At 41.1% G+C, this 20,152-nt stretch overlaps 1 protein-coding gene across 3 annotated transcripts in view; it reads left to right on the top strand.

Moving 5' to 3' along the window:
• Positions 1 to 20,152, top strand: part of CEP85L (centrosomal protein 85L) — a 274,922-nt gene that overhangs the window by 195,680 nt on the left and 59,090 nt on the right. For all 3 annotated transcript variants that reach the window (XM_048844693.2, XM_075126660.1, XM_048844692.2), the window contains exon 4: positions 8,810 to 8,931. In XM_048844693.2, coding sequence (XP_048700650.2) covers positions 8,810 to 8,931 — 122 coding nt within the window. The remainder of the gene's footprint in view (positions 1 to 8,809; positions 8,932 to 20,152) is intronic.

Here is a 20,152-nt window from a genome sequence, read left to right as displayed (position 1 = left end):
TGTGGGGCCCAGAACTGAACATAGTATTCCACATGGGTTCACACCAGAGCTATATATAAAGAGGTTATCCTCTTCTTCTCTCCTCCATAATGTGATGATTTTGTGTATGGAGCCCAAAACTGCATTACCCTTTTTTTGCAGCCACATTATATTGCAAATGTGTCTAATTTTTATTGTCCATTTTTAACCCACGATCTCTCTCATAGCTGCTTTCCAGGTTACATCCTCACATCAAGTATACGCATTTCCCAAGTTGTATTAGGGCGCATTTTTCCAAGCTGAATTTCATTATTTCCTGTTGCTGTTTTCTGATCTTTTGGATGACTCACTTTTCTTCTTCACTTAATAAAGATGTTAAAGAAGACTGGACTTAACAGCAGTCTCTGCAGAGCTCCGCTAGATACTATTGACATCAGTAGGGTTGCATGGTTATAATTTAGGACAAACTGTGACCCAGAGTGTGCTGGATTTGCAGAGGCATTAACAGATTTTATCACACCTTAGGGTTGGTATACATGGAACATACGCTAGAGGGATGTGATTTGCATGTTAACTGGCCCATATAGGTCCTGCAAGTATAAACTAAAAGTTCCCTAGTGTGCACTGATATGGTGCTGTTTGAAATAGCAGTGAAGAGTGGTGGCACAGAGTTCAAGTCGGGCAGTATACACCCACGGGATTCTGAGTACATACTTGCTTTGCTAGCTCCACATCTACGCTGCTAATGTTAGCAGTGCTAGTGCAGGTAAAGCCATGTGGGTATGTCTGCTTGAGCTGCAGTCACGCCTCAGATTGCAGTGTAGACGTACCCCTAGTCTTTCCTGTTACGAATTTAACAAATGATATGTTGCTAATTGGCGGCACATTTTATCCTTGTATAGCAAAGACGCTAGGTTCAGTGAAATAGTAGTTGGTTAGAATTCAAACACTGCAAGTCAGGATTATTGCATTCTGCTCCTCGTTCGGCCACTGACTTCTGTGTGACTTTGGGTGTAAGTCTCTGAACTTCTCTGGGCTTCATTTTACCCATCAGCAAAATAGGTATAGTAGTTCTCTACATTACAGTGGTGTTGTATTAAAGAGCTATTCCACTCCTATACACTTAGCCTGAGTAAATGGATCGATCATAGAATATCAGGGTCGGAAGGGACCTCAGGAGGTCATCTAGTCCAACTCCCTGCTCAAAGGAGGAGCTATCCCCAGTTTTTTGCCCCAGATCCCTAAGTGGCCCCCTCAAGGATTGAACTCACAACCCTGAGTTTGGCAGGCCAATGCTCAAACCACCGTGCTATCCCTCCCATGGCTGAGAAGAGGTATGGGCAGGTGACAGGCGGAATGGTGTTAAAGAAATCCCCGCACGCTTTTTGCTTCAGACTATGGAGCAGCCACGGAGCTAAACCAAATCCACTACCAAAGCCCTAACCTTACCCTGCCCAGAGGAGGAGAGAACAGAAGTGTCTCTCTGCAGGAATAGAGCTTCCAGCCTTACTTCCCTCCTCCCCCCCCCCCCACTCTAACCCTTTTAGGTTGATATGGGAACTGTTGTGGAGTTGAGGTGCATGCCACACAGGTTTATGGTTTGCTCCTCCTCCTAACTCCTACACCACCTCCTCCTTTCCTCCCTCCCCCTCCCCAAAAAAAAAAGAAGAAAAAGAAAAATCCTGCTACTCTTGTGCGGCAGAGCTGCACCGGTTCCATCACCTTGGCCCCTCTGCAGAGGGGGGTATCATGCCCTTACATGATGATGTCTGTAAATTACATTGTTACAGAGGGGCTATGTACAGTTCATAAAAAGTGTGGGGTTTTGAAACAGCTGTTTGGACTGCAAGCAACTGGTCAGAAGTGTCATTCGCTTAAACAATATAATTTTGGCTTCTTGCTGGTTGTGCGAAACAGTAGTGGGCAGCTGGAAACTTTACTGTTGTAAAGTAGAACTTAATATATTTTAATAACTTATTAAAATACAACTTTCAGGGAAGATTATATGAAAAATCATTAACTTTTTTTTTCAGCATAGGCCCTCAGCATTTTGGCCCCCTCTAATTATATGTGCTGAGCTACTCAGTGCTTTCTGAGGCAAAAAGCATGAGCATGGTTGAGGAGGAGATCTTAATATTGTCATTGAAAACTGGACCCAAATACTGCTTGGTTAAATTATCTGAATGTTAATATCTTGGGAGTCTAGAGAGAAATTCTTTTCCCACTGTTAGAAAGCATGATGGTATCGGTCAGTAATTTGTGTCCGAGCAATAAATATTTTGCATATAAACCAGTACAGCAAAGATTTTTTTTTTTTCAGCAACTAGCTGTGTCTCAGCTGTGACTTGAAGGATTGCCAGGTCCTGAAAGTCAAGGCCAAGTCCTTGTTCAGAAACAAGCTAGTGGGGCTTTGGATGTCCGTGTGCAAAGGATACTGTTTTAACTGAACAGATGTTTTCAATCTGAGTTAGATATGCTTGGAAGAGGTGCCAGCTAGCAAAAATAGTCATGTTTTCTAGGGGCAGTTGGAAAAGAATGCTGGGTGTTTCAGACGGGCATCTTTTCTCGTTGCAGTGGAGGGTGACGGTGTTTGAAGTGGGAACGTGTTGTTGGCTTTACTGGATATGCTGTTAAAAACAAACTGTATTCTCATTACATGGTTTGAGGGCTTGAAAGGACAAAAAGTTCTCAAATGTAATTGGACCACCTGTGTTTCTATCATGGCACAATTCAAACTATTTAGAAAGCTGTTGAGAGTATTCAACACCATGTGCTCTAAATGAGTGAAGTGAACCTTTGTTATTCTGGGCCCTATTAAAGTATTTATAGCACAGAACAAAAAGGATACAAGAAATGGAAAAATAATTTGTCAGTTTGGAATGACCAGTAAAAACACCTAGGTTTGACAGGTTTCATAGAAAATTATGATGCTCTCTAAACATTGTGCACATCTATGAGAATGGATATGTTCCAATAGCAAAAAATGTATTTGTGAAAGTCACGTAAATAGACCTTTGGTACTGTATGTACATATATTGACACATCCCCCATTATATAGCAACTATTTGGCAAATCATTAGTCATTATATGTTTAACTTTCCAGTGTGTATTCTGTCTTGTTTTCAAGTGGCATTGACAGGTCACTGACAGACGCTGCACATGGTCGTTTTATTGTATGAAGTAGATTTTGTGTTGCTTTTTGTTTGTACATTACGACATTATTTTTTAAAGCTATTTTTGCAGTGGATTTATGTAGTGGACTTGTTTTGAAATATTCAGATAGAAAAATATATGGAAGCTTCCATATGATTTTCAAATAAAAGGGGCAGGATTTAAATTACTTACTTTAATCTCTGCCTCCCCCCCCCCCCCGCCCCAGGTGCTTTTCTAAAGACTAGGGAGTTGCACGCTTTGTAGCTTGTGTAATCTTAGCTCACTGCGCACACCAGGTGCTCCTTGCATTTCTCCATTCCTCTCCCCCAAGCTCACTGTGCCAACATCTCTTTTCAGGGACTCCCTGCAACTCTCCCATACCAGGGTCCCTATCCCTCCCCCATAGTAGCATCTCTGTGTGCCCCTCCATCCTTGCTTTTCCCCATACCTTCCATTCCCCTCTATGCCAGAGGGCTCTGTGTGCCTGTTTCCTCCCATAGTAGAATCTTCCATCTTCCCTGCCCCCCATGGCAGAGACTCTATGTAATCCTTCATTAAACCTTAACTCCTTCATCCCCATGCCGGGGTCCCCCAACATCCCTCACCCACCAGGAGTTCTCCATGTATGCCTCCATGTATGCCTCCATTCCCTCTCCCGCCTCCACCAGACACCTTTTCTCTCTCTGGGAAAGGAATAAAAATATGAGACGGGAGTATTGTTGTGCTATAAAGTGTAATGGGTGCCATCAACCTCTTCTTTGATCTATAGACAATTGGAGATGTGCTTGAGGCTTGGTGTGCTAAAGACCTGGCAGAAAATTCATGTGCCCCCATTTCACCCTTTTCAGGTTTTTGATTTCTCCTGGGATCAATAGGGTGCTGGTCATTGGTGCCTAGAACATTCCCTGAAATTTCGGACTAGATTGGATGTGGCATTCAAAAGTTACCTCATGACAGACAGACAGACAGACAAACTGAAATGCCATTGAGTTGGGCATAAGGCTGTCTAAATTTGGCCAACATGTTCATTCTCATTGGTCAGTATAAGAGCCAGAACTTGCCTTGTTCAAGCAATGATATGACATTTATATTCATTTACAGTCTTAATTTATATATTGTCATTTCATTATGCAAAATATTTTAGGAGAGAAACTGAAGAATAGTTTTGCTAGTTGAAAGTACAAGAGGAACTTTATGTAAAATTGCCCTTGTTGGAATCTGGTCAGCATACCCATTCCCTTGTAAACAGTGTTTTAAGATCTCTGACTGCAGTTGCTCAGAGTCTTTTTGTTTTATGTCTCCTTTGGAAGATATGCCCAACAATTTAAATAATAATCATTATACCTAGCTCTTACGTAGCATTTTTCATCAGTAGATCTCAAAGTGTAGATCTTCACAGTAGATCTTCACAAATTCTGTGTCATGCCTATTGCTTATGGGGCCAGATTCGAACTAGCAGGGCTCATCTACACCCAGAAGTTAATTCGGATTAAGGTAGGGTACAAATGAAAATTGCATAGCTATTCCAGATAAACTTCAGGTTATTTTATTCCAAAATAAGAGCACCCACACAAGGAGTTAATCTGGAATATCTATTTCAGAATAATTCCCCATGCAGACAAGCCCTTAACTCTTTTGATGATGCCAGACCCTGCCATCCTGTGACAGAATATGCAGACAGGAAGTTGCCTCCATTCAACTTCCCTTCCTTTTACTCAGACACTCAAGGGAACATCTGTAGACTGGCTGTTTTGGAGACAGGAGAGAGAGAATGCCTTTGGGAAGGCTAGACTCCATACCATAGGAGTCGACTCTGTGGGTGCTCCAGGGCTGGAGCATTCATGGAAAAAAATGTGCAGATGCTTAGCACCCACTGGCAGCCAGTTCCCTCGCCCCCGCCAGCACCTCCTGCCCGCTGGTGGCCCTGCTGATCAACTCCTCCCACTCCCTTTCAGCGCTTCCTGCCCGCCATGATGAACAGTTTTGCGGCATGCAGGAGGCTCTGGGAGGAAGGAAGAAAAGTGGGGATGGGGCACGTTCAGGGGAGGGGGTGGAACTGGCCGGGAAGAGGTGGGGTGTGGGGGGGAAGAGGTGGGGTGTGGGTGGGGACTTGGGGGGGGGTATGGTGGGGGCAGAGCTGCGGGTTGAGCACCTCGGGGGCCCAGAGGAAGCTGGCACCTGTGCTCCACACCCATGTCATGTGACTGGGTTGAACCTCAAACTTTGGAGAATCTGTTAACACTTCTTTTCCGCTTATATTAACTTATTTTTGCTTTCTTTTTATAAACCTTGTCCCTCAAGCAAAAGACCTTGCTGACTGCAACTATATTTTTTGTTCCAACGATTTATTCCACTAGTGGACGCACTGTCATTAATGAAATAGGCTGCTGTATCATACAGCAAGAGTTGTGATCTCAGCGTTGACAATTTCATAGCTATGCAATGCATGGGACACTGAATCAAGATATCAAACTAATGAGTTTTCTTAGGAAGGCAGAGAATCCCTGGCTCTGAGAGGCAGGGAAAGGTGCTAAAATAGGGAATCTGATCTGGTAAGATTCAAGATTGTTTCCTCTCTCTGTCTGATTGTAGCCTAAAAGGTCCAGTAGCTGGGGTAGAGAGGCAGGCAGCTCTGTAATGGGAGAACCAGCAAAGGAAATGCTATATGCCACCAAATATGGCCACCTTTTACTGATTTTTATTATGCAATCCAGCCTCTTGTCATTGGTACAACTAAGTTTTGTAAGGCATGCTTTTTTTGGCCATGCAAAACAGATTCTGTTAGTGTTTTTGCATTGGGCATAACATCCCCTGCACCAGACTCGGAAAAAAATTGTTGGAGGGGACGATGGGACAGTGATTTTAGGATCTTGTGAGAAGCAAAGACTAATGAGAGGGAGCTGGTCTGACTTAGATTGAAAGGCCAATATCCACCCAGGGCCTCAAAGATTCTTGACTTTTGCAATTTATCAAAAGAAATGTGTCTCAGTACCTTTTTAAAAATTTTATTAAGCCACTTGAAAATAAAATCAAGAAAACACATCACCAAAATGAATATTACTAATAATAAATCAAACTAAAAAGAAAACAATGCAACTTTCAAATCAATACCAAATCAACTAGTTAAATCATCAAATTAAATACTAAAATTTGCTAATCTTTGTCACAGGTCCTCATGGGCACCCCTCTCAGCCACGCACTAGGACTGATAGGAGGGCAATCCAGGCCTCTGTGTGCTGAATTTAAACCCAATTTATATATATTTTAAAGGTACATATATTCATGGGGATTACATAATTTTTTCATGTAATTCATTGGAGGTGAAATCTAGTGGTTGGGTGAAGGATGATAAAATGATATTTGAAGATCTCAAGATGCCAAGGGCTAGATTCACAAAGGGGATTTAGGCCTTGAAACACTTAACTCCTAGGCAGGCACCCAGGCTCCCATATGTTTTATGAGGAGAGTTAGACGCCTAAGAAAGGGATCCACAGAAGCCAGCAAGTTGAATGGGGAGCCTCCGAAGATAGCAGAGTGAAATGCAGAGGAAAGGAGCAGGACTTAAGGCCCAGATCCACAAAGGTACTTAGGCACCTACATAGGTGCTGGAACTAGGGCTGCCGGGGGTATGTGGAAGCACCCCCTGGCTTGAAGTGGTTTCCGTTGTGTACAGAGTTTTTACAGTTTGGTTCAATTGCTCTCAGCACCCCCACTATACAAATTGGTCGAGCACCCTTGGGCACCTAACTCCCTTTGATCTGGTACCTGACTAACAGGCCAGAAGGAGGCACCCGTCTCCACTCTGGATTCCCAGCCATGAACCCTCTCCTGGAGTTAGATACTTAAGCCAGTTCAGCCCTTTTTTGAGAGGTGGGGAGAGAGAGATACTTTCTCTCCCTGTTGTAGCCAATAGCCCAGTGGCTAGGCACTCCCCTGGTATGGGGAAAAACTGTTTTCAAACCCCTACTCTGTCTGATTTGGAGCAGGGATTTCACCCCAGGTCTCCCACATTCCAGCCAAGTGCCCTAACCACCAGCCTATTGGGCATTCTGGAACACGGTCTCTCTCCTGTTGGAGTTGTTCCTCTATATAAATATTCACTGGGCCAGAGAGAGAGAGAAAGTGAGAGACTGACTCTATAGTCTGGCAGTTAGGGCATTTCCTGGGATATGGGAGAGTAAGGTTCAAGTCTCTGTTTCAGTGAATATTTAACTATTTATACAAATTATACAGCTTCATCAGGAGAGAGAGAGAGACCCCAGAATACTCAATAGCCTGGGGCACTGCATGCGGGAGACCTGGGTTCAAATCCCTGCTTCAAATCAGGCAGTATGCAAATTCAAACCTTGGTCTCCCACCTCTCCCATAGGAGCATACCCTAACCACTGGAGCTATTGGGTACACCGCAACACCGACTCCTACCTGCCCTCAACATTGCCAACGTGCACATCCCCACAGCCAGAGAAATTCCCAAACTGCTCACCCCCAGCTATCTTCTGTGCAGGTTAGGTATGCTCAGAGCATGTCTGGGATTGGCTCTGCTGGGGAGATAGGTGGGGAAATGCCTAGTTTGAGGATCTCACCAGGGCTTAAGCTGGGCATCAGGACTTGTGCAGCTTTTTGTGCATGTACACCAGAGGGAATGTTGGGTGCCTACAGGGTTAGGTGGCAGCTGATCAGTGATTTTGTGAGTGTTAGTGGTGCCTAAAATGTTGGAGTCCGGCACCTAAGTACCTTTGTGAATCTAGTGCCAAGTGCTCTAATACAGTGGCTCTCAACCAGAGGTACACAGAGGTCTTCTGGGGTACTCAACTCATCTAGATCAGTTTTTCTCAACCTGTGGGTTCCAACCCCCAGGGGGATCACGGGATAGGTTTAGGGGGCTCCCGAGTGCAGGGCCAGCATTAAGAGATGGCAAGCAGGGCAATTGCCCAGGGCCCCACGCCACAGGGAGCCTTGCAAAGGTAAGTTATATGCTTCAGCCCCGCTTCCTGGGGCTCGGGCTTCAGACAAGGCTCACAAATGAAAAACAGGCTCAATTATCACACTGAAATGTAAATACAATATTTATATTGCAATCAATTTATTTTATAATTATATGGTAAAAATGAGAAAGGAAGCAATTTTTCCTTAATAGTGTGCTATGACACTTTTTTGTATTTTTATGTCTCATTTTGTAAGCAAGCAGTTTAAGTGAAGTGAAACTTGGGGTATGCAAGATAAGGGGTTACAGTAGTCTGGAAAGGTTGAGAACCACTGCTCTAATGCCATCAGGAAATCTTTTGATTCTGCTCAAAAAAACTGCAGCAAGTGCATAAAAATGTGTATCAAATTTTCAACAGTATTTCCCTTAACCACAATATTTGACCTCTTAATGGCCTTTTTTCCTCCAGCTCTAGTTTCAGAGGATATTGCCTTAACAATACTTTCAGAGTAATCTAAGATGAGTTTGAAAATGGGATCTTTTGGATCAAAGTTTCTTTGCTTTTTTAAAAAAAGTTAACTTTACTGTATGCTTAATTCTTTGCTCAGTTTTCCTTTAAGTAAAACTGCAAAATTAAATACAAGAATGTTTTATGTTTCAGAAAGAACTTTACACTTGAAACTCATAGAACACGGAAAAAATTCTTACAATTTCTGTTCTTTGAACTAATCTATATCATTTTTTAAAATGCAGGTTCTGACTGGATCGTCTCGTCAAGGTTACACAGGTACAGGCTATCAGGATTTCAGTAATTGGGAATCCCTTATGAAAATCAAAGAAGGGTTGCTAAGACAGAAAGAAATTGTGATCGATCGGTGAGTAATCCTTTGTCTTCAATTGCTGTGTTAAGTAATAGACCAGATTATTAACATAGAAAGTACTATAGATGTTGACTTTCAAAAAGACCTGGTTCAAAGAAGGTTTTTAGGACTCAGTCGTGCAAAGACTCATGTACAAACGGGACTAGTCAGTGTGTGCAGTTGTGTGCACGTGCATGCCTTTGCAGGATCAGGGACATAGTGTAATTTGTCTGTCTTTTCATTGACATTGGTTGAGAGAAAGGCGAATGAGATCATTGTCTAGGACTGTTGCCCCTAAGATTATAAAAAACAGATCTTTAAGAAGCTGTCTGTAAAACCTTAATTTTCCTTTTTTCAGCCTGAACAATTCCTTGAAAATGACTTGGAGGACAAAAATTGGTTATTTGTAACCCATTCTTGAGATTTTTCCCTATGAAGAGTTAAAGGGGGGGTGAATGCTACAGTTGTTCAATGATATAGTCAAACCAAGCTCTTAAAGATTTGAGAAATTGGCACCATAGAGTTATGCAAATGGTAAAAGTGCATTCAAACATTCCTATGTGTTACTCAGAGAATGATAAATCCAGAATAAATGTCTAGATAAACACTTCCTTTATAATCAGTGGTATGAAACAATCAGAAGAGGACCATGATCAAGACAGGGTGGGTGAGGTAATATATTTTATTGGACCAACTTCTGTTGGGAGAGACAAGCTTTTGAGCTTACACAGAGCTCTTCAGGTGTGAGAGACTAAGGCCTGGTCTACACTACGCGGTTAAATTGGTGTAAGCTACCTTGTGTTGATCTAGCTGTGAAAGTGTCTTCACTTAAATTTGGTTCCTGCTGACATAAGTGCCTCTCTATACTGATTTAATAACACCACTTCTCCAAATAGCGTAGAGTCATAGTTGATGTAATTAGGTCAATGCAGTGTCAGTGTTGACACCGTATTGTTTACATTGACTGTTGGTGGGCTTTCAGGAGCTGTCCCACAATGCCCGACACTGACATTACAGTCGATACAAGTGCTCCTGGTGAGGACATGCGCTGCTGACACAAGAAGCCAAGTGTGCATACACACAAGCGATTGAATAACTGCGTTGGTTGTATGTCAGCGTCAGCTGGGTTGACATAATTTTGTAGTGTAGACATGGGCTAATTCAAAGTGTCACTGCTAAATACAAGAAGAACAGGAGTACTTGTGGCACCTTAGAGACTAACAAATTTATTTGAACATTAAGCTTTCGTGGGCTACAGCCCACTGCATGCAGTGGAAAATATAGTAGGAAGATTTTATATACACAGAGAACATGAAACAATGGGTGTTATCAGACACGCCATAACGAGAGTGATCAATTAAGGTGAGCTATTACCAGCAGGAGAGAAAAAAAACCTTTTGTAATGATAATCAAGATGGGCCATTTCCAGCAGTTGACAAGAACGTGTCAACTGCTGGAAATGGCCCATCTTGATTATCATTACAAAAGGTTTTTTTTCTCTCCTGCTGGTAATAGCTCACCTTAATTGATCACTCTCGTTATGGCGTGTCTGATAACACCCATTGTTTCATGTTCTCTGTGTATATAAAATCTTCCTACTCTGTGGCACCTTAGAGACTATTTTCCACTGCATGCATTCAATGAAGTGAGCTATAGCTCACGAAAGCTTATGCTCAAATAAATTGGTTAGTCTCTAAGGTGCCACAAGTACTCCTGTTCTTTTTGTGGATACAGACTAGCGCGGCTGTTACTCTGAAACCTGCTAAATACCAGGTTTGAAAGATTGTTTAGCGTAAATAGTTAACACATTTGAAGGGACCATTCAAAGTGAAGTGGCCTGTTAACACCTCTCTAGTCATAGAGAGAAAAGGAGAGGGGGGAAAAGCACTAGGGTGGTGTTAGTGGGTTACAGATTTGTAATAAGCCATAAATCCAGTGTGTCTATTCAGACCATGATTTTTAGTATCTAGGAAAGTTATGAGTTTAAGCTACCAGGCTCATCATTTGAAAGTGTTGTGCAGGTTTCCTTTGAGGATGAGGACTGATAGTTCAGATGCAGAGTGATCACTTTGTGAAAGGTTTCAGAGGGGTAGCTGTGTTAGTCTGTATCAGCAAAAACGACGAGGAGTACTTGTGGCACCTTAGAGACTAACCAATTTATTTGGGCATAAGCTTTCGTGGGCTAAAACCCAAGGTGTTCACCCACAGGTGATATGGACGTTTTATAACTTTTATGATTTTTCTGAGACAGTTTATTCAAAAGCATAGTGATTGTCTGGTTTCACTCATGTAGTTGCTAATGGGGCATTTAGTGCATGGGAGGAGGTACACCACATGTTGTGATATGCATGTGTAGGGCCCATGAATCTTGAAAGGTGTGTTGTGGGGGTTGTTGATCATTGTAGCCGTGGAGAAATGTCTACAGATTTTGCATCTGTTGTTTTGACAGTGTCTGGTTCCTCTTTGCGTTGGTGTGCCGCAATCTGCAGTTGAATGTTACCTTCTAGGTTTGTAGCAGTTTCTGAAGTTTTTGGTGTTTGGCTGAATGAAGCTTTGAAAGACAAAATGTGCTTTTAGGGAAAAATCTAAGTTTAATGAAGCTCATGTTAAAGGAACAGATGTGAGCTTGAGTCATGAAGTGTGGATCTGAATGTCAAAGAGCATTTGGATACTGGGTTTTTGGTTTTTGTCCATCTCTAATAATGGACTCTTGCCTCTGGGGAGCTGGTAAAGGTGTGTAAGCTATACTAATTGTGAAGTGTTTGAAACCTCTCATTAACAATTGGTGTACAGAACATAGATAATTATATAAGATAGAGATTGGCCAACTACAGGAACGATGGATGTTTGTTATGGAATATTTTACTGCTCTGTTATTTAATGCCAATGACTCTTTTCTTCTAATGCATTTGTGTAGCTCAGCTGGACACAACTTTTTGAACCCAATAGAATTATGTCCCATACGTAATCTGTTCAAGTGGGCTGACTCATTTTAGTCTTTGACTGCTACAAAGAGAAAATAGTATGTACCATTTTCTTTGAGCCACTATCCTCGTTCACAGAGTATGATAGTTTAGATTACAGCATGTAGTATCGTTCCTGGAGCGGCTTCTGTGTCGCACCTCCAAGAGGCACAGCACAGAACTCTCAGCCAGGGGAAGGGGTGGGCTAAGGTGGCTTTAAGCCACCCTGGCATCTTCCTGATTTGGGGCTATTCCAGTGGCTGGAGAGGCCCTGGGCATAATTTACATAAGCCTGGGGGAGGGGAGCAGGGTCCGTCTAAATTATGGCTGTCTCTCCAGTTCGCTCTATGTTCAGCTCCATTTCTGCAGTGCTATGTGCTACAGCCCCTCACCTGACATGCTGCTCCTCCTTCCAGTGCCACCCTCTACCTCAGCGCTTGTGAGGGTGTCTATGGAGCACAGTCTATAGCTGTCTCTCAGTTCCAGTGACAGAGGATTTTTTCCCAGCCAGATTAGGGGTTTACTCCACTGAGGCCATTTTAGCTGGCATCTCACCTTATGTGTTTAGATTTTAGAGGATGGCAGCTAACATGGTTTTCATGTTTCTACGTTTCTTCATTCCCCTTCTGTTAAACGTTTCATGATTACAACTGATCATGAACTTCTGTTCGACTAAAATGACTTTTTGAATTCTAACTATCTGATTTTGTTGTTTTTTTTTCTTGGGATGGCCATCAAGTATTTTTACCTGGCAAAAAAAGCATTTTTACCTGGCATTTTGAATGGCAAAAAGTCTGACTACTGTAATTCTCAGCCCTTTTCCCTCTGTAGCTGTGTTTAATTTAGTTCTCTTCCTACATGTTCTGTTTGCAGTGATAACAGGAAATACAGGTCCTTGTGCATCTCTCAGAAAAGTCTGTTACGCTGATTACTTCTTATTCAACTAAATGTGGTAGAATGCATAATGGAAGCTATTAAAGGTGCACAACAAAACCTTAGTGACCTCACATTCATTTGCTTTAAGTAGATATTCAGCACTAGTGTTAAGCATGTAGTGAATTACCATCATGCAGCTTAATAGCACTATGCAGGAAGGATTTCCTCTTGAGTAGCAATCCTTCATTTTGGAAAGTGCTTGCTTTAAAACAATTTGTAAATCATTATTTTTAAAGCCAATGATTTGAGATATTTTTAAATAATCTAACACTTATATTTTTGTGACGTTTAAAGTTGAGAATTAAAACCGGCTTTCTTTTAACAGTTTTTACAAGTTTTGACAGTTACAAAACTAACCAAAAACAGTACATAACACTGTTGGCTCTTTTAATGTAGAAAACAAGGTTAGGTTCCTGTTTCATAGTGCAGAAATATGGCACTATTGATCATAATTGGTGTTTTGCACTCTATGTGAAATCCTGTGTGGTGCCTTTGGTTCATAATATTTATCTCTAATAATATCTTTCATCTACAGATTTCAAAGCATTTGCACAGGTAGGCATTATTCTGGTTTTGCTTGTGGTAGGCATTATCCAGGTTTTGCCAGTGAGGAAACTAAGGCAAAGAGGGACATGGGGAACCAAGGGTAGAGTTAGGAATAGAACCTACATCTCCTGACTCAGCCCTATATTATTCTGCCTGCAGGACCGTACTTTTAACTCATTTTTGGAAGGGTGTGTTTACACTGGATATTAAAAAACAAAACCAGTCATTGTTAGCACTGGTGTTCTATTGCCAAATTGCCCACAGTTCAATTTGATTCTTAAATTGCAGACTCTGTGCTTAGGGAAAAGGAGGAAAAACTCATTTTGTTTCCTGTAGTTTTGATTGTAGATGCTTGGGGGAGACAACTTTGTATGTGTTTTATGGAGGCCTGTGAGGTTGTTGGGGTCTCTCTTTTAAACCGTGGTTGACATTGAGCTAATGTAAAATCCAGTTGGTAACAAACACCAGAACACTAGTTTAATATAAATGCTTTTTCTAAAACACCTCTTTCCTCATCTATCTGGAAATCAGAGCAATGCTATAGTGCTGGCCTTCCACATAATGGGCTGGATTTTCTTCCCCAGTGCTCTCATCCATCCCACCTGTTCCCTGCTGCCCAGTACAGGACATAGTCAGATAAAAAGGAGCATGGCTGGGACATATCTATCCTACACCAATCTCTGGCTTCTGTTTCAGTGCTGGGGACATTAGTAACAGAGTAAGTTGTTTTTAAATGTTGCACTTACATTGTTCTGACATGTGCTAGGGACTGAGCCTGCAACAGTTGTCTAGAATTGGGAGAGATATAAATCACCTTTGCACCTCCCACCCAAATCTACAGCATGTGCACTCTGGTCTAATGATGTGCAGACAATGGATGTTTTAGATTTAAAATCGCTTTGGATAATTCAATGTTACTTTACTGTTAAAAAAAAAAAAGGGGGGGGGGAACCCTGCCACCTCCTTCCACCTGAGAAGAAGCAAAAAACAAGCACTCTGGATCAGAAAACTGGACAAACATCCTTTTCTGTGTCTTAAGCATTTGAAATATAGTAAAAGCTGGATAGCTGAAATCAAACCAGTTTCAAGTTGTCTTAAAAGTATTTCAGTGAATAGTGCTTAGTATGCACAAAAGTGCATTTTGGTAGTTTCCTGTCAGTGGAAAGCCAAAGATTTGAGTAGAATTAAAAAAAAAAAAAAAAACCAACCCACCTGGTTCCATTTGTAATAGAAAAATTGGTTCACTTTTTATTCCACTTACCATGTTGACAGGTTTCAGAGTAGCATCCGATGAATTGAGTTGTAGCTCACAAAAGCTTACGCTCAAATAAATTGGTTCGTCTCTAAGGTGCCACAAGTACTCCTTTTCTTTTTACCACGTTGAGCAGCAGATTTACTAAGTGACTGGTTCAAAATCAATTGGAGTCCCATTCTGTAGATCAACTTGAAAGCTGAGCACATATGAACACAATAGTATCAATAAGTAGATAAAAGGCAATTATTTTCATTTGGAGTATTGAAAAGGTACTTCTAAAAATTGCATATCTTAATGCCTCAGAGACTGAGATCAGTTTTTATTCAGCCATGAAGACAGAGTAAAAACTGGTCCAGATCCATCTCCTCTTCTGAGTAAAATGCATGAGAGGCTATGACTGCGCGCGCACACAACCAGTGAGAGAGATGTACATGGTCTTTCCCCTCCACACACAGGTTCATGAGGAATGATCGAGCCCTGAATTAGGATTTGCCTTAAGAGCAGATGTGCTGCTGTTATTGTAATGTTTACAAGCTGAATGCTCTACTAGACACCGTACAAAGTAGCTTGAAAACATAGCCCAACCTGGATTGTTTTCACTTTATTGTGTTATTTCTCAAGGATTTTGTTTTGACATGTGACATCTTATTTTTAACACTAGAGGGAGCAGCGAGTTCTTCTATTAATTTGGTAAATGCCAGTGTCGCATTTGAATTCTGCAAGCGTCTGTTTTGCTCTGTATATTAAAAATGTTAAAATTGTAACCTTGTTTTATAATATTTGGAGTGGTTCTGAATTTGACCAACCATTACAACCAATGCATCCGATGAAGTGAGCTGCAGCTCACGGAAGCTCATGCTCAAATAAATGGGTTAGTCTGTAAGGTGCCACAAGTCCTCCTGTTCTCGTTACATCTAAGCATTTGCAGTACAAAGTTAGGCAGTACTGGCACTGTTTGTCTGGCCGGAACGATGTGTAACGGTTGTATAAATGCCAAATATTTGAACATATGACATAAGCTACTGAAAATACCACTGCACTCGGCAATGACTGCAGTGTTCTCTTCCAAACAGCTTATTTTTAAGGAAAGGTAAATGTAAAGGTTAGAATTTTAGCGACTAGCTTTCATTCCTCAGGGTATAATAACGTTTAGATTCTTAGAACAGCTGCTAAATCATTGGTTTCATACCCCTAGCTGAATTGTGTTTAGAGCTTTCATTTAGACGGCTGAATTAGATCCATTTTCTTTCCTTTTGTGAAATTATTTTGTCTTGATTTGTTGACATCATACTGTGTGTGATTGGATCATGTGCATGTTACTGCCAGTATCCATTATTCAGTGCTTAATTGTAGCTCTCTTGATTTGAGTATTTTGTCAAGGTCTACAGTATTACTGTGTGCATAGAAACGGCATTTTGAAATAATAATTTTTGCAGCGATTTGGGAAAGGGAGGGTAGTGAAGTCATGAATGGCCTGTTCAGAGGCATATACTCCTTTAGATATGAATGTGCAACAGTCTGTGATGTAAATGGGAATTCCATGCATTAGATCAAGACCAATATATTTATGGCCCACTGGGAGCATGTTATAAAATTGTACTCACCCACAGAGTCAGAATAATGCATTTTTGGAGAGCAACTGAGTAAAATATAATTGGCTTTTTCCTTATCCTGGATCATTTTTCGTAAGAGATGAGTGTGAAGGTTTTGTACCTTGACTAGTAAACCTTCATGGTGATTTTGTCATTTAACAAAAAAAAAAAATCATGTAAGCTCAACCTTTCCACAAGTGGCTACAACTTAGATCAATACAATGGACATGAAGATATTAAAAAGTCTTTCTCCACATTTTCATAGGCTACATAGTAGGTTTAAACTTGGTATGAGATTTGAAGTATGCTGTATCTTTTTTTAAAGCTCTAGTTTTTTTTTAGCACAAAACCAATGTGAAACAGCACTTCTCACCCTTCCACTGATGTCTGCACTCTTTTTTAGAAAACTACAGAACTCCCACAATGTTGTGGAGGAACCAGCCCTTTTTCTGAGCAGACAACTCTGTGTATCTTTCTCCCTTTCCACCTTCTATATATTCCCTGTGGTAGTTATAGCCATGAGATAAATAGCAAAGCCGTGTGATAAACAGTTGTTGTGTATACCTTTGACTGCCTCACCTGCACTCTCACCACTAACCATTTCCCTTGGGCCTTATTCTAACACTCAAATTTCTAGGCGGCTCTAAAAAGCAGCCATGTACAAAAATAACGTTCCAGATAAATGTTTCCTCCTAACTTCCAAATGTGGTATTCCTTTCTCCATGCCAAAATTAAATTCTCCAGAGGACCAGGTATGAGCAGTGTTCAGTTTGAACCAATGGCAGGTTTAAGGTAGCTCATGAAGAAACCGGAGCTTTATTTCATTACAAATGAGGACCTTCTCCACTGCCATTCCTTACCAGTGATCAGAGCTTTAGGATTTGGTACTTGGAGATCTTGAGATACTGGACTTGAGAGACATGATACTTTTGGGTATGAAAAACTTACTTTACACCATTTTTAGAACTTTCTAAAATGTATTGCTTACCGTTTTCCTCCCTTTCAGTGCTCTGTGCATTTGGACTCATCGTCCCAAGAGAACCCAGCTTTACCAGCAAAGGGATATGAAATATTGTATCCATTTAAAAAAATCTCTGTAACAGTTTCTCTGAAACAGGGAGGCGATACATTATATAAAGATTATTGGCCCTCCTTTCAAAATTACCTGCATAATTCACTCATGGCTTTAGCATTCCTGAGTAATGAGGCCACATTATTCTATCATGTATATCCTGATCTTAACGGGCTTTTGTGTGCTATCCCAATACAACAATAAATAATAATATAATGCATCTATTTCTCAGTAACTTGTGACATTCCAGTTGCCATTTGATCTGTTATAAAATTGGTAATATCCCTGTCCGATGGATAAAGCTCCTATTCCTAAGTTTTGAAGTTCTCTAAGGTACTGGACCTTAAACCTGACACTGGTGTAGAACTAAATATTCCCATGAAGAGACTCGGAGCATAAATTTGAAAGCGAAGACGGAAATATTTCTCTGGGAGGCTGATTTAAAAGAATAAAATACCCATCCCCCCAGCTCTTTGAGGCTATTAGTAATGTTAGGACAATCTCCCTCAGGATTTAGATTAGGGGTGAGAAAGCAGGTGAGCTGGTTAAAGGTGCATGATGAATGCAATTTATTACATAGATATCACCCTCAGTTACGGGGTGGTGTGCATGCTCTGTGTGCATACATGGATATATGTAAAAGCTTTAATTAGCCAGCCTCGAGGAGACTGGTATGTTTTGAACGTGAGAAAGCGACGTTACTGTCCATTCTGTCCTCCTAACATTTTGGGAGAGAGTCAGAAAGAATTTTTATCTTAAACAGGCCTGTTTATTAATACTGGTCACTGGAGACAATCCAAGATTGCTCACATCCTGATGAATTCCACTCTGAAAATAATGTGCAGTGCCCTTTGTGCCATGTAGAATATTAGCTACGAATGTGAGATTTTCCGGTGAGATCTTTATTTAAGCTAAAGAGATGAGGAGGTGCAAATGAAGTGTAAAATCAGCATTTCCCAGCATTTCATAGATATTAAGGTCAGAAGGGACCATTATGATCATCTAGTCTGACCTCCTGCACAACGCAGGCCACAGAATCTCACCCACCCACTCCTGCGAAAAACCACTCACCTATGTGTGAGCTACTGAAGTCCTCAAATCGTGGTTTAAAGACTTCAGGAATGAGAATGAGGATATGGAGGTAGATATTACCATATCTGAAGTAGAAGCGAAACTCGAACAGCTTAATAGGACTAAATCGGGGGGCCCAGATAATCTTCATCCAAGAATATTAAAGGAATTGGCACACGAAATTGCCAGCCAATTAGCAATAATTTTTAACGAATCTGTAAACTCAGGGGTTGTACTGTATGATTGGAGAATTGCTAACATAGTTCCTATTTTTAAGAAAGTGAAAAAAAATGATCTGGGTAACTACAGGCCTGTTAGTTTGACATCTGTAGTATGCAAGGTCTTGGAAAAAATTTTGAAGGAGAAAGTAGTTAAGGACATTGAGGTTAATGGTAAATGGGACAAAATACAACATGGTTTTACAAAAGGTAGATCGTGCCAAACCAACCTGCTCTCCTTCTTTGAGAAAGTAACAGATTTTTTAGACAAAGGAAACACAGTGGATCTAATTTACCTAGATTTCAGTAAGGCGTTTGATTCCATGCCACATGGGGAATTATTAGTTAAATTGGAAAAGATGGGGATCAATATGAAAATTGAAAGGTGGATAAGGAAATGGTTAACAGGGAGACTACAGCGGGTCCTACTGAAAGGTGAACTGTCAAGCTGGAGGGAGGTTACCAGTGGAGTTCCTCAGGGATCAGTTTTGGGACCAATCTTATTTAATCTTTTTATTACTGACCTTGGCACAAAAAGTGGGAGTGTGCTAATAAAGTTTGCGGATGATACAAAGCTGGGAGGTATTGCCAATTTAGAGAGAGACCGGGATATCATACAGGAAGATTTGGATGACCTTGTAAACTGGAGTAATAGTAATAGGATGAAATTTAATAGTGAGAAGTGTAAGATTATGCATTTCGGGATTAATAAGAAGAATTTTAGTTACAAGCTGGAGACACATCAATTAGAAGTAACAGAGGAGGAGAAGGACCTTGGAGTATTGGTTGATCATAGGATGACTATGAGCTGCCAATATGATATTGCCATGAAAAAAGCTAATGTGGTCTTGGGATGCATCAGGCGAAGTATTTTCAGTAGAGATAAGGAGGTTTTAGTACCATTATACAAGGTACTGGTGAGACCTCACCTGGAATACTGTGTGCAGTTCTGGTCTCCCATGTTTAAGAAGGATGAATTCAAACTGGAACAGGTACAGAGAAGGGCTACTAGGATGATCCGAGGAATGGAAAACCTGTCTTCTGAAAGGAGACTCCAGGAGCTTGGCTTGTTTAACCTAACTAAAAGAAGGTTGAGGGGAGATATGATTACTCTCTATAAATATATCAGAGGGATAAATACCAGAGAGGGAGAGGAATTATTTAAGCTCAGTACCAATGTGGACACAAGAACAAATGGATATAAACTGCTCATTGGGAAGTTTAGACTTGAAATTACACAAAGGTTTCTAACCATCAGAGGAGTGAAGTTTTGGAATAGCCTTCCCAGGGAAGCAGTGGGGGCAAAAGACCTATCTGGCTTTACGATTAAACTTGGTAAGTTTATGGAGGAGATGATATGATGGGATAACATGATTTTGGCAATTAATTGATCTTTAAATATTCATGGTAAATAGGCCCAATGGTCTGTGATGGGATGTTAGATGGGGTGGGATCTGAGTTACCCAGGAAAGAATTCTCTGTGGTATCTGGCTGGTGAATCTTGCCCATATGCTCAGGGTTTAGCTGATCACCATATTTGGGGTCAGGAAGGAATTTTCCTCCAGGGCAGATTGGAAGAGGCC

Source organism: Caretta caretta, chromosome 3, assembly GCF_965140235.1.
Source record: "Caretta caretta isolate rCarCar2 chromosome 3, rCarCar1.hap1, whole genome shotgun sequence".
Classification (NCBI taxonomy): Eukaryota; Metazoa; Chordata; order Testudines; family Cheloniidae; genus Caretta; species Caretta caretta.
This window is presented reverse-complemented; position numbering and strand designations above follow the sequence as displayed.